The sequence below is a fragment of the Elephas maximus genome, chromosome 19, assembly GCF_024166365.1.
Source record: "Elephas maximus indicus isolate mEleMax1 chromosome 19, mEleMax1 primary haplotype, whole genome shotgun sequence".
Taxonomy (NCBI): Eukaryota; Metazoa; Chordata; class Mammalia; order Proboscidea; family Elephantidae; genus Elephas; species Elephas maximus.
Genome location: NC_064837.1, coordinates 49,665,208 through 49,677,304, shown reverse-complemented (window position 1 = coordinate 49,677,304; position 12,097 = coordinate 49,665,208). Strand labels below are relative to the sequence as shown.

Genomic DNA, 12,097 nt, shown 5'->3' with positions numbered 1-12,097 from the left:
GGAGTATAGGTATGTCCCTAGCCACCAGCAACGCACCAAGGTCTGTGACTTTAGAAAGAAGTCAAAGTACCTGCAATTTAATAATTTCTTGACATGGTAAAAGAATTTTACATTATGATCCAAGAGCAGTAGGGAGAGGAGGAAGGGCAGGGAAAACAATCCAACAAACAAAAAGGGAACTGAGAAACACATGGTGGGAAGAGGGAGGGGCTTTAGGCTAGACGGGATCTTGAGGGTGGGTAGGGGCACTGCCCAACTAAAATGCAATGGTTTGTTACTGAGTACTATTCACGGGAAGACAACATCCTGATACCTTCTCCACGACATATCGCGAGTAAAAATGATGCATCACGGGTAGAAATACAATTGGGGTTTGGAAGACAGAGACGAGGAAGAATAGAAGTAGGCAGGAGACACTGAAAAAGAGTCATGGGCAGGCTGACTGTGATACCAACTCTCCAACAGTGGAAAAATAGTAAAGCTGGGGGCTGATGTGGGTGATGCAAAAGCTGTAACAATAAATGCTATCTCTCGGGGATTTCCAGAGATAGGAGGCAACTCTTCTATGGTTTGACTTACCGAGCACACGTTCACATACACACAAATGTGCACATGCACGTGTGTCCATGTACACACACACATACACACACACGACTGCTTTCCCTGGAAGCACAATACTATAAATAAGAGAAATACTTCCCAAAGAGAACGTCCAGGAGGAGCAGCAGCAGCATTGGGACCTCACAGTTGCAGACACCTCCCCTGCACCTCAATTTACAACTGGCCTGGGAAGAGGCACCGGGGAGTCAGAGGCCAGCCTTTGCAATAACACCAAGAAGGACCTGAGTCACAGAGGAAGGGTGCCTTCCCCAATCCCTCTGCTTCTCATCTCTCACCTCTCCTCCAACTCACCCTGGGCACCAAGAGGCTACAGTATCAGGAGAGAAGATGGGTCCGGGACTTTTGTCTGGGTGGATGATGGCCTCAAAAACTATCACCTCCTTCTGCAAGGTTTACGTGTGACAGGGTTGGGGGGGTGTTAGATAATTGTGTAGGAAGGCATGTACGTGCACATCTGTGTGTGTATACATGCACAAATATGTGTATGTGGAAACCTCATTATAAAAACATCTGAAAAAGCTAAGGACATGGCTGAAAGTCTAAAGTGTTTCTTGTGATCAGGCTCAAGATGGGAGGTATGCAGATGGGAAACCCTAAGTTATCACCTGAGGCCAGGGGGATCCAATGTCCCACAGAAGCAAGAGACATCTGTGTCAGGAAAAGATGGGTCAGTCCCCCCAACCCAGTTCCTAAAAAACACCTAGCACTCTCTTTCCAGTTCTCACGGCTTCTAACCAACGAAACATCAGAAAGAAGAAAACACAAAGCCCAAGACACAGGAGGGAGTAAAGAGGGAGAGAGAAAGCACAAGTAGCTTGTGCTAACAATCTGCACACACAAACCTGGAGTTCTCCAGAAATTAGGACAGGTCGGGTGTGGGTATTGGAGAAGAAAATAATAGAGTTCCTGAGGCCTGAAAAAAGAGGTAAACACGTCACAGAACTAGATGAGAGTTTCATTAGACTCTAACTAAAAACAGAGCGGTGTGATTATGATTTCCAGCCAGTTTCCCATCACGATAGTCATGTAACAAACCAAGGCAATGTCGGTCTTGAGCCAGACTCACAGAGTCCCCTGGCCCTGGCCCTGGCCCTGGCCTCAGTATAGTGTCTCTGCATTGCTGCTCCGGGGCCGTTTGATCTTCTCGATATTTTTCAGTATCATGTCATGTAGAGTGACCTGGGAGAAGCGGGATCAGGGAATCAGACATCTGTTCCACCCTCACCTCACAAAGAAAGAGACAACCCTCAACAAATAACCAAGCAATCATTCTCAAATCCCCCACAGGCATAATCCCACTGCCATTCACTTGAAACTGCATTCAGGGTAGCTGCCCCACTTTTCCTAGAGTCCAAAAACTGGTTCTAGGACCGTCAACTCCTTTCCAAGGCTCCAAGTGTTCATTAACAACTAACATTTACTGAGCATTTAACAGGCACCAAGAATCATGTTAGGTCCTTTAATATATCATCTCACTTATTTTTTAAAACCATCTCTGTGAGGTAGATACAGTCAATCCTATTTTAGAGATGAAGAAAATGAAGTCTGAGATGTTAAATGACTTGCTCAAGGTCACACATATTATGGGCCGGCTGTCTGACTGTAACACTCGCCTCTTAATCACTACACTATACCCTCCCTTCCCCACCGACACCCAGACATAAAGAAAAGAGATACCCAGCTACACACCCTCAATGATTTCATGGTTCTCAACACTCAGTTAATGAGCAGAATCTGTTCTACTCATTTTTACCTCCCTCCCAGGTCAACCTCCAGAGAATGGCAAGAAAATTATCCACAGAACTAAGAGAAACCAGGACAACTGTGGGCAGAGACCTAGGTTACTCACATATTGATTCCTTAGCTCTGATATGATGAGCCGAAGACTGATATACTCTTTCTCATCAATCTCTGTCACGGTGCGGCGATAGTCCTCCTGAAAGCAGAGGCACAGGAAAGGGCTATTTCCCAAGGCCTGACTGGTCACAAGCAGCTCTTTCCCAGCCAGTCCTTCCTCTCCTATCACTTCCACCCTCAGGCCACAAAACCCTTACTTACCACATGGGGATATTTAGCTATTTTAGAAACCAATTTGGCTCTTGTAATATAATATCTGGAAAGAGAGAGAAGAGGAAGCTGCAGGAGACCCTGGTCCAGTACCCACCACCTCACAGCCCCCAGTTCCTGGACCAAGTCCAAGCAGACCTACCTAGAAATCTGGTCCAGATAAGAGGCAGCTTCACTCTCAACAGTCCTTAGTTCTGCAACTGTCTCTTCCTGAAAAAACATAAACAAAAAACAAGTGAGTTGAAAGCCACTCCCATGTTACCCTGCAGCAGCCACAGATAAAGCAGGGAGATGGGAACATCTTCCAAACCTTTCCTTCCAGTTTACAACCAAGCAAGCATGTTACCTGAATGGATACCCCAAAGTTGTTCCCATCTTCTATCCTGGGAATCAGGAGCTGTACCCACATTTTGACCTGGAAGGTAGGAGAACCAAAGCACATATATGAGAACCTTTGCCTTTTCTGCTGAATGCCTGAAGTCTACGATTTGGGCTGCTGGGGCCAGATGCCAGGAACGCAAGAGCCAAGACACCTAGCCTGCCAACCCCCAAGACCATCTCCATGTCTCCAGCCCCCTAGCCATCGTTTTTCACCATTCAAGCGGGGCTATTTCGCTCCACAGGTCACTGGCCTCTGCCTCACCGTGTTGCATTTCTCGATCAGTAGTCGGATCTCAGGTTTCACTTTCTCAATAATGTCCACCAGCTGCTGGTTACTTTTCAGCATCCCATTGGGCATCACAAATACCTTGGTTCCTGGCAGGGACACGAAGGTCAAATGACTGGGGAGAGGAGGAGGACATAGCATCCTCCACTTTTCTCTCTCCTTCCCCATACCCACGAGATGCTGTGACCTCTGCCTTTTGTCACAACCCTATCTACAAACCATGGCACCACTATCAGAATCAGAAAGAGAATGTACGTATTAACCAATGAATACTTAAAGCCTGCCAAAAGCCTTAAGGACAAGTAAATTAAAATAAACGTATACACCAAAGACTTAATATATCGATTTTATTGAAGTGGGAAAAACAACATGGAAGTGGAACTTCCATGAACGTCTGGATACGTAGACTCCGTCTACAGCCTCTCTCCCTTGGCAGTCCACAAGTCAAACCCTCCCTCTCTTTATTAGAAAGTTAGGTGTAGGGCTAAATAATGACCGCGTTTGGAGTGCTTAGGAATGCCGACTCTGGGAAATAAAACCAGACCCTGTTTCCTGGCGAGAATACCAGATCCACCCCGCTTCTCAGGGACGCAGGTCAACAGTGGTATAGGGGTGGCTCTTACCTTGGAAGGCCTCTTCACACTCATCCAGCCTTCGCTTCTTATAAGTGGGCTAAGGATACAAAAAAGGCGTGAATTGGCCTGCCCTCGACGTCTACATCCCCAGTTACCTTTCAAGCAAGTTTAATTCCTTCCTCAACCCCATGGGTTGTTTTATCAATTTATGTACAGTTTACTAAGATTATCTAAGGCTTTAAGACAGGGTTCTTGGCACAAAGTAACTAATACCCTAGTTGGGAAGACCAACCTTTCAAGAAATGAAAGACGTTAAGCAATTGGGGGAAGAGGGGTGAGGGAAGGATACTATAAAAAATACAGAAAAGGAACGATTAATGCAGGGTGAGGTTAATTAAGGGAATATGTACAAATCTCCTGGTTCCACAAATATTGAATATTGAACACGATATTCAATCAACAAACATGTCGCACTTTCTGTACACCTGGCACAATGCTAGGTGCTGAGGATACAAAGATGATTAAGACACTTTCAGTCTTCCAAAAGTGCAAGTTCTGTCCATCAGACAGTAATGCAGACAAAAACAATACAGTCTGACTAATGTTATAACAAAATTACATGAATGATAAGGACTGGGTTCTGAAAAATAATGAAGCACAGCAAAGACAGGGACTGGAGCTATAGGGCATGAAGAATTTATTAAGAATAGAAAGAGCAGAAAAGCCTTGCTTAAAGGTGCGGGAACAGACCACATGACCTCACAGAAGCTGTAGTGAGTTTACTCCTCTACACTGAGAGTGAAAGGAGAAGAATAATCTCATGCCATGGATGTAAATCAGGGTCTAAAGGGAATGTGCTACAGTTGTCACGCCCGTAAGAGTCAGAGTCCTGGTTCCCAGATCCAAATTCCACTGTTCCCTCTGTACATGTTCGAACTGACCAGGGAGCAGACAACCAAGAACCTACGGCTTAAGAAGAGAAAGATACATATAAAACGACACTTACACCGTCCAGGCCATCGTGGCTATTGGTGAGAAGAATGGGATCAGGGACCGGGAGGTTCATGTCTGAGTGGATCTGAGTTAGGTCATGGATGTTTAGGATTGGTTCCTGAAACAGAAATGCCCACCCCCCAAAAAACCTTAGTCTTTTCAAACTGAACAAAGAAGTATTTCATTTGAAGGGCAAGAAATGAGGCAGTGCTTGACGGTGCAAAACAAAATAGAATCAACATACACTTTGTCCCATTTAAAAAAAAGACCAGAGCCCTCCCACACCCAAAAAAACAGGGGAGATTGGGGAAAACAGAGGAAAGAAAAAGGTCTCTCACCTTCAAAAAACTATCAAGTTCTAACAACTTCTTTGGGAAAAAATTTGCCACCAAGTCTTCTGCCTAAAGGTGAGGGTGAGGGAATACTGCTGAATTAGTAACTGTGGGAAGGTCTTTCTCTACAAATATTCTCCACTTTGGGAAACTCTCAACTACTAATCAGCATATGAATTTTTCTCCCTATTTCACTCACCTCACTTGTGATCCGCTCTCTGAAAGAATCAACCTAAAATTAACAAAGAGAGCAATTCGGTAAAAGCAAATTCAGTGCCTGGCAACAGAGGTGAGGGCAAGATGGGGAATCTCAAATCTAGCTGCCTTTCCCTCACCTTGTAATTGTAATGAGAAGCTGACAGACCCCCAGACTGCAAATACTTTATTTTTTTGAGGATCCATTTTTCCATCTTAGGAGAGGGAAGCGGGGCTTGAAGGCTGCCTCCGCCTTTCTTCCTCTCCTCCCTCCCACCCTCTTTCCCCCCCTCCCTGTGTCAAAAGCTGTCTAGATGTGACAGGGGACAATAGACAGGTAGATGGAGGATGTGAGCTCACAAACGTGCCAATCCCCACCAGACCTAGCCTATGGTATGGGGTAAGCCTGACGCCAAGGGCAGGGGCAGCAGCAGTGTCCGGGCGCGGGGACACTGCTGGGTTGGGGGATTTCCAGCTGTCACTAGCCCAAAGCATTGAGGCGAACACGTGCCCGCCGAGGTCTCCCCGGGGCTCTCCATCACCAGACGGGCCACTAAAGGCCACCCTATATTATCCTTCCCACTGGGGCCGTCTCCGGCAGTGGGGGGCTGGGCTGAGCCGAGCGGAAGCTCAGAGCTGGAGTCCCCAGGGAGACAAAGACGCCATGGGAGTGGGGAGTAGTCAGGCTGCTGAGGGAACAAGGCGGGGGGTGAGGATGTTCGGACCGGTGCGCTACCTTGAGCTTCACTTCCTGATCCACCTTCAACAACGAGGCCATGGCCGGGCCGGGCCGTGTCCGCTCCGCTGTAAACCGGAGGCGCTGTGGGCTCCGGGGAGGGGGCCAGAAAGGCGGGGGGAATCTTTGCTGTCCTCGGGACGCCGATGACCTCGCCGGCTCACTTACTGCTCGCTTGCTCCCTCCGTGCCGTCCTCCCGCCTGCCCGCCTGCCTGCCTGCAGCCTGCTGCTTGCTCTCTTTCTCGCTCGCCCTCCCGGCTTTCGCCGCTCACACCGGAAGTTACGTCACAGCCAATCGCCGGGACTCCAGCGAGTACACACACGTGCCCTGCGCAGCCGCGCTGGGGTTCGGCTTTGGGCGCCCAAGGGCGGAGCTCATATTTCTCGGTCTGTTGCGCGCTCTGACGGGCTCCCTTACCTGTAAAGGTGAAGTAAGAGGGAGGACGGCGGAGGGTTGTGTACTGAGAACCGAGCCTCTTAGAGGCTCAAGAACTGTTTGGTCCTCAGTTGGCCTGGAGCTCGCCTTCGCGGAAGCGAACTCCGGAGCTGGTGCCGCCCCGCAGACAAGAGCGTCAGTGCCGTCGCAGCCCAGTGACGTCCGCCCAAGGAAGCCGGCTTCCCCAGCGCTCAGTTCGCTGAAGTACGCGGTTCCTGCTGTGTTATCTCGTGGACAGAAGAAGCTCAAGTGTTTGAGGCTAGAACCAAACAGAAGACAGATTCCGTTGTACCAGACTGCCCCACTTTTCTCCTCTTCGTCTCGTAAACTTCCAGACCTCAGAGATAACTAGCTGATGTGCAAAATGACAACCAGAGTAAGGAAGGGCTCGTCCAGGGCTACACGGTGTTTCTATAAACCCGGGACCAGAACCCAGATGTCTTGATTTCTAGGACAATGCTGTATCCATTTTCCTAAGGGAAGGCAGAGGCCGTATCTCTTCACTCATCAATTTATCCGGTTTATCTCTTAACATTGCTTATTTCACTTAGTTTTGTCCAAGAAGCTAGAAATACAATGTGAGTCACGAATGTCGTTTAAAATCTCTTAGTAGCCATATTAAAAAAGTAAACAGGTGAAGTTAATTTTAATCATATTTTAACAGCATATAAAAATACTCTAACAAAAAAAAACATGTAATCAATATTAATGATATATTTTACTTTTTTTTTTTCTTGATACCAAGTCTTCAAAATCTTATTTTACGCTTACTGCACATCTCAGTTAGAGCCAGCCACGTGTGGCTAGTGGTTCCTGCATTGAACAGCACGGCTTTGGGAAACCAAAGGAAAACATGACTCTAGTCTCATGGGGCTTAATGTTAGGGAAAGACACCAAAAAGTAAACGGATAAAATACTTGCAAAATTCAATGAGTGTTTGGGGGAAAATGGCTGACAGAGAGAATTCCAGGGGTCTATTTTAGAGCCCTGGAGGCACAGTGGTTAAGAGTTCCATTCTTAACCAAAAGGTTGGCAGTTCAAATCCACCCACTGCTCCTTGGAGACCTTATGGAGCAGTTCTACTCTGTCCTGTAGGGTCACTATGAGTTGGAATCGACTATAGGGCACCAGGTTTATTTTAGAATAGCCAAGGAAGCCTCTCAATGAAGTGATGTTTAAGCAGAGAGCTAAAGGATGTAAAGAAAGGGGTTAGCGGTAACGACATTTACCCTGGGCAGAACTCTGCAAGTGCTAGGGAGAGGAGAGGAATACACAGTTAAATGGAGGCCTATGGAGTCCAAGAGACTTGGCTTCAAAGCCTGCCTCACCTCCTTACTGGAATGTTGGCAAAGTTACTGAACTGCTGAGTCTCAATCTCATCTACGAAATTGAATTTTAATAATTACTAGTAATAAAATATAATTTTGTAGGGTTGTTGAATATTAGAAATATATGTAAAACAACTGACACACTGGGCACAAGGCAGGAACTAAACAGTTATTGTCAGATGAACAACTTGTTAGTGCTTAGCATAAAGAGATTACTCGTTAAACTCTGATAATTATCATCATCCCTGCTTTTAAGCTTTATTTATTCATTCATTTATTCAAGACTGCATACAACATCCTGTACTACCCATCTTGCTTCATTAACTTCTAACACTTTTCGAATGCTTTTACCTCTCCCGTTAATGTATGTCCCAAGTAACCTTTGAAATCTGATCTGAAACTTTAGGAATTTTTTCCCAAATTAACTTCATCCTATTTTCCCTATGCCAATGCTCTGCATTTCCTTCAGCATTTGTAACTTCAACTTGAGAGTTTAGTATGCTTGTGCTTGTTGAAATACAACTTTGTTCTCAAGTCATTATGTTTTGTCTCCTTCAAGTAGGCTATAAGAAGACATACACATTCTTTATTTCCCTTCCTTCTCTCCAACCCAGATGTTTTAAATGATACTTCACTTATTTATTCAGCAAACAATTGCTGAGGGCACCACTATCTTTTTTTTTCCAATTTTTTTATTGTGCTTTAGGTGAAAGTTTACAGAGCAAATCAGTTTCTCATTAAATAATTAATATACAAATTGTATTGTGACATTGGTTGCCAAAGATGTGATGTGTCAACACACTCCCCGTCTCCACCCTCAGTTCCCTGTATCCATTCATCCAATTTTCCTGTCCCGTTCTGCCTTCTCATCTTTGCTTTTGGGCTTGTGTGCACATTTAGTCTCATATACATGATTGAGCTATGATGCACATTGCTTACATGTGTTATTGTTTGCCCTGTAGACCTGTCTAATCTTGGGCTGAAAGGTGAACCTCGGGAGTGACTTCAGTACTGGGTTAAAAGGGTATCCAGGGGCCATATACTTGGGCTTTCTCCAGTCTCCGTTAGACCAGGGACCTAGTATTTTTAACAAGCACTATTCATTCCTGGGTGTTTGTAAATCACACATAATCACTGATGACTCGTGACACTTTAAATTCGTGTCCCCAAATCTCTAATGAGTGTACAACACTACCTGAGAGCCTATGGCATGCTTCCGTCAAGTTTCCTCTCCCACACTCCAAAATGACTGTCCTATCTTGTCATCTCCCTCAACCTCCAACATCCCCCCCTCACCTCCAGCGTATGGTCTTTGCTTAAACTTCATTGAGAAAACAGGAGCAAATGAGTACTTCATTCCACCAGTAAACCTGTTGTTGTTAGGTGCCACTGAGGCAATTCCAACTCAGTGGCCCTGTGTACAACAGAACCAAACACTGCCTGGTCCTGTGCCATCCTCACAGTCATTGCTATTTTTGAGCCCATTGTCGCAGCCACTGTGTCATTCTATCTCATTGAGGGTCTTCCTCTTTTTTCACTGACCCTCTACTTTACCAAGCATGATGTCCTTCTCCGGGGACTGGTCCTTCCTGATAAAGTGACGCAAAGTCTTGCCATCCTTGCTTCTAAGGAGCGTTCTCTGGCTGTCCCCTCTTCCAAGACAGATTTGTCTGTTCTTTTGGCAGTCTGTGGCGTATTCGATATTCTTCAACACTAATTCAAAGGCATAAATTCTTCTTTGGTCTTCCTTATTCATTGTCCAGCTTTCACATGCATGTGAGGTGATTGAAAATATCATGACTTGGGTCAAGTGAACCTTAGTCCTCAAGGTGACATCTTGCTTTTTAGCACAAACTGACAGACAAGTGGTGGCCACTAAATCTGCCAACCTGCAAATACTTTACTCCTCTTTCACTGAAAGAACTATCCCTGCTACCATTAAATCCTCACTCTTCCTTTTGTGTGTTGGATTGCATCCCTTTTCACTTTCTCAGGCTTTGTGATCTAGTGGTTTTACCCTCTTTATCCTACATCAGGCTTTTCAATCGCACTTTCTCCCTGAGATCACTCTTGTAGGTTACCAGTGACTTCCATGTTAACAGCACCAGTTACAACCTCTCTTCATCTTACTTGAACCTCTCAGTGGTACCCAATACGTTAATGCAGTGCACTGGGTTTCTCTTTATATGTGGCCTTTCTGGCCCTGGGTTTATAGTTCTGCCAAGACGATTTGCTAGGTCACAATCCTGCAAAGGGATTGGACAGTTTACTATGCAAATAAGGTGTATAAAACCCTTGCAAGGATTGAATAGTTTACTATGCAGGTAAGGTACCTAATGAAGGAATTGGTCAGTTCATAGTCTTGGTGGGAGGAGTAGGCTTATAAAAGAGACAATCCCACAGAGGTTGAGGGGGACCTCGCTACCATCAAGAAGAACATGGAGCAGAGCATGTCCTAAGGGCCTGGAATCCCTGTGCTGTGAACCTCCCAGACCCAGGAGAGAGAGCTGTAGCATGGAAGACAGCAGATGGCTACAGTGGGCTCAACCCACAGAGCAAGAGAGCTGAGCTCCTTTGTGCAGGAGGCTTGCTTATGGAGTAGGGTGCCTCTGGGCACTTAACGGCAGAGCCAACAGAGCTCTAGCACTTGCCCAAGCAAGACAGAGGCTAGGCCTGAGCAGAGCCTGGTGGCAGAGGCCAGGCTGAGACGTGAGGCCTTCCTGCAGGCATGGCCGAGAGACAGCTGAGAGCTGTCCTGGTTGGAAGCGTCCTGGTTAATGAACTGTATCTTATCTCCTGAATTGTTCATATTACTTCCAAGTTGATCCTGATCCCGAGTTGTAACCTATTACTTCCCTAAAAAACCCATAACTGTGACTATGATCTTTGAGTTCTGTGTGGCCATTGCAATGAATTATCAAACCGAGCAGAGAAATAGAGTGCCGTGGGGAGGATGGCTGGTGTCAGAACTGGTAAAGGTTGGAGACAGGAGGTATGTCTGACTGTAGGAGTTAGCTTTGGGCTGATGATTCTTATTCTCCTTCCTGAAGTTAGATGGCTTCTGTCATTGCTTTTACATTAGTTAATCACTCCTTTTCTTTAAACAGGAAGCCCAGGTGGCATGGTTAAATGCTACGGCTGCTAACCAAAAAGTCAGCAGTTCAAATCCGCCAGGCGCTCCTTTGAAACTATGGGGCAGTTCTACTCTGTCCTATAAAGTCGGTATGAGTCAGAATCAACTCGATAGCACTGGGTTTGGTTTTTGTTTTGTTTTCTTTAACCATATACAGCAACCTCTTCCTCTGATTTTCCTCCAACTTCAGTGGTGACTCTTACCATTTCCTTTGTTGGCTCTTCCTCCTCTGCTCCACTTCTTAATGGTGACATACTCCAGGGCTCAGCCTTACGTCCTCTACTCTCTGCCTACGCTTTCTCCCTAAGAGGTCTTACCCTTGTTCATAGATTTAAACGGGGCCCTGGTGGTGTGGTGGTTAAGAGCTCAGCTGCTAACCAAAAGATGCACAGTTCAAATCCACCAGCTGCTCCTTGGAAACCCTATGGGACAGTTCTATTCTATCCTATACTGTCACTATGAGTCGGAATCAACTCGATGGCAATGGGTTTGTTTTTGGTTTGGTATGCCAATGGCCTCAAATTTATATCTTCAGTCCTCACATCTCTATTGACCTCCAACTATTTAACCTGTCTAGGTGCTCCTTGGAAATCCTATGTGGCAGTTCCACTCTGTCCTATAGGGTCGCTATGAGTCAAAACTAACTCCAAGGTGCCTAAGAACAACAACAGTTGGAATCAACTCAGCGTCAACTAATACACAGATATCTGATTGACATCTCAAACTCAACGTGGTCAAATCAGAATTTTTGTTTTTCCCATCTTTTCCCATCCATTCTTTTCCTAGTCTTCTCCATCTCAGTAACTGACACAACCCTCCATCTATCTCTATTCACATCACGTAGCATTATCTGAAATTATCTTAGTCATTTGTTTAGTTGTTTATCATCAAATTATTTTCTCTAGAATAGAAACTATTAGAGCAGTTCACTGCTGTGCCCTCTCAGACCTAGAACCATGCCTGGCACATAGTAGGTTCTCAATCAATGACTTAGGGTGTGTTGCTGATTATTC

At 45.7% G+C, this 12,097-nt stretch overlaps 1 protein-coding gene across 2 annotated transcripts; it reads right to left on the bottom strand.

Moving 5' to 3' along the window:
• Positions 1–61: 61 nt before the first annotated feature.
• On the bottom strand, positions 62–6,746 carry PSME3 (proteasome activator subunit 3). Of its 2 annotated transcripts, none has more exons than XM_049859921.1 (11): positions 6,187–6,746; positions 5,455–5,487; positions 5,262–5,324; positions 4,937–5,041; positions 3,979–4,027; positions 3,332–3,444; positions 3,035–3,103; positions 2,831–2,898; positions 2,680–2,734; positions 2,471–2,557; positions 62–1,800 (listed from the first exon to the last, which is right to left on the bottom strand). In XM_049859921.1, exons 1-11 carry the CDS (start codon positions 6,226–6,228, stop codon positions 1,720–1,722), a joined length of 765 nt encoding a protein of 254 aa, XP_049715878.1. In that variant the 5' UTR covers positions 6,229–6,746; the 3' UTR covers positions 62–1,719. The 2 variants fall into 2 exon arrangements, with proteins under 2 accessions (XP_049715878.1, XP_049715879.1); XM_049859922.1 differs by lacking the exon at positions 6,187–6,746 and adding an exon at positions 5,591–5,706.
• Between the last annotated feature and the right edge of the window lie 5,351 nt (positions 6,747–12,097).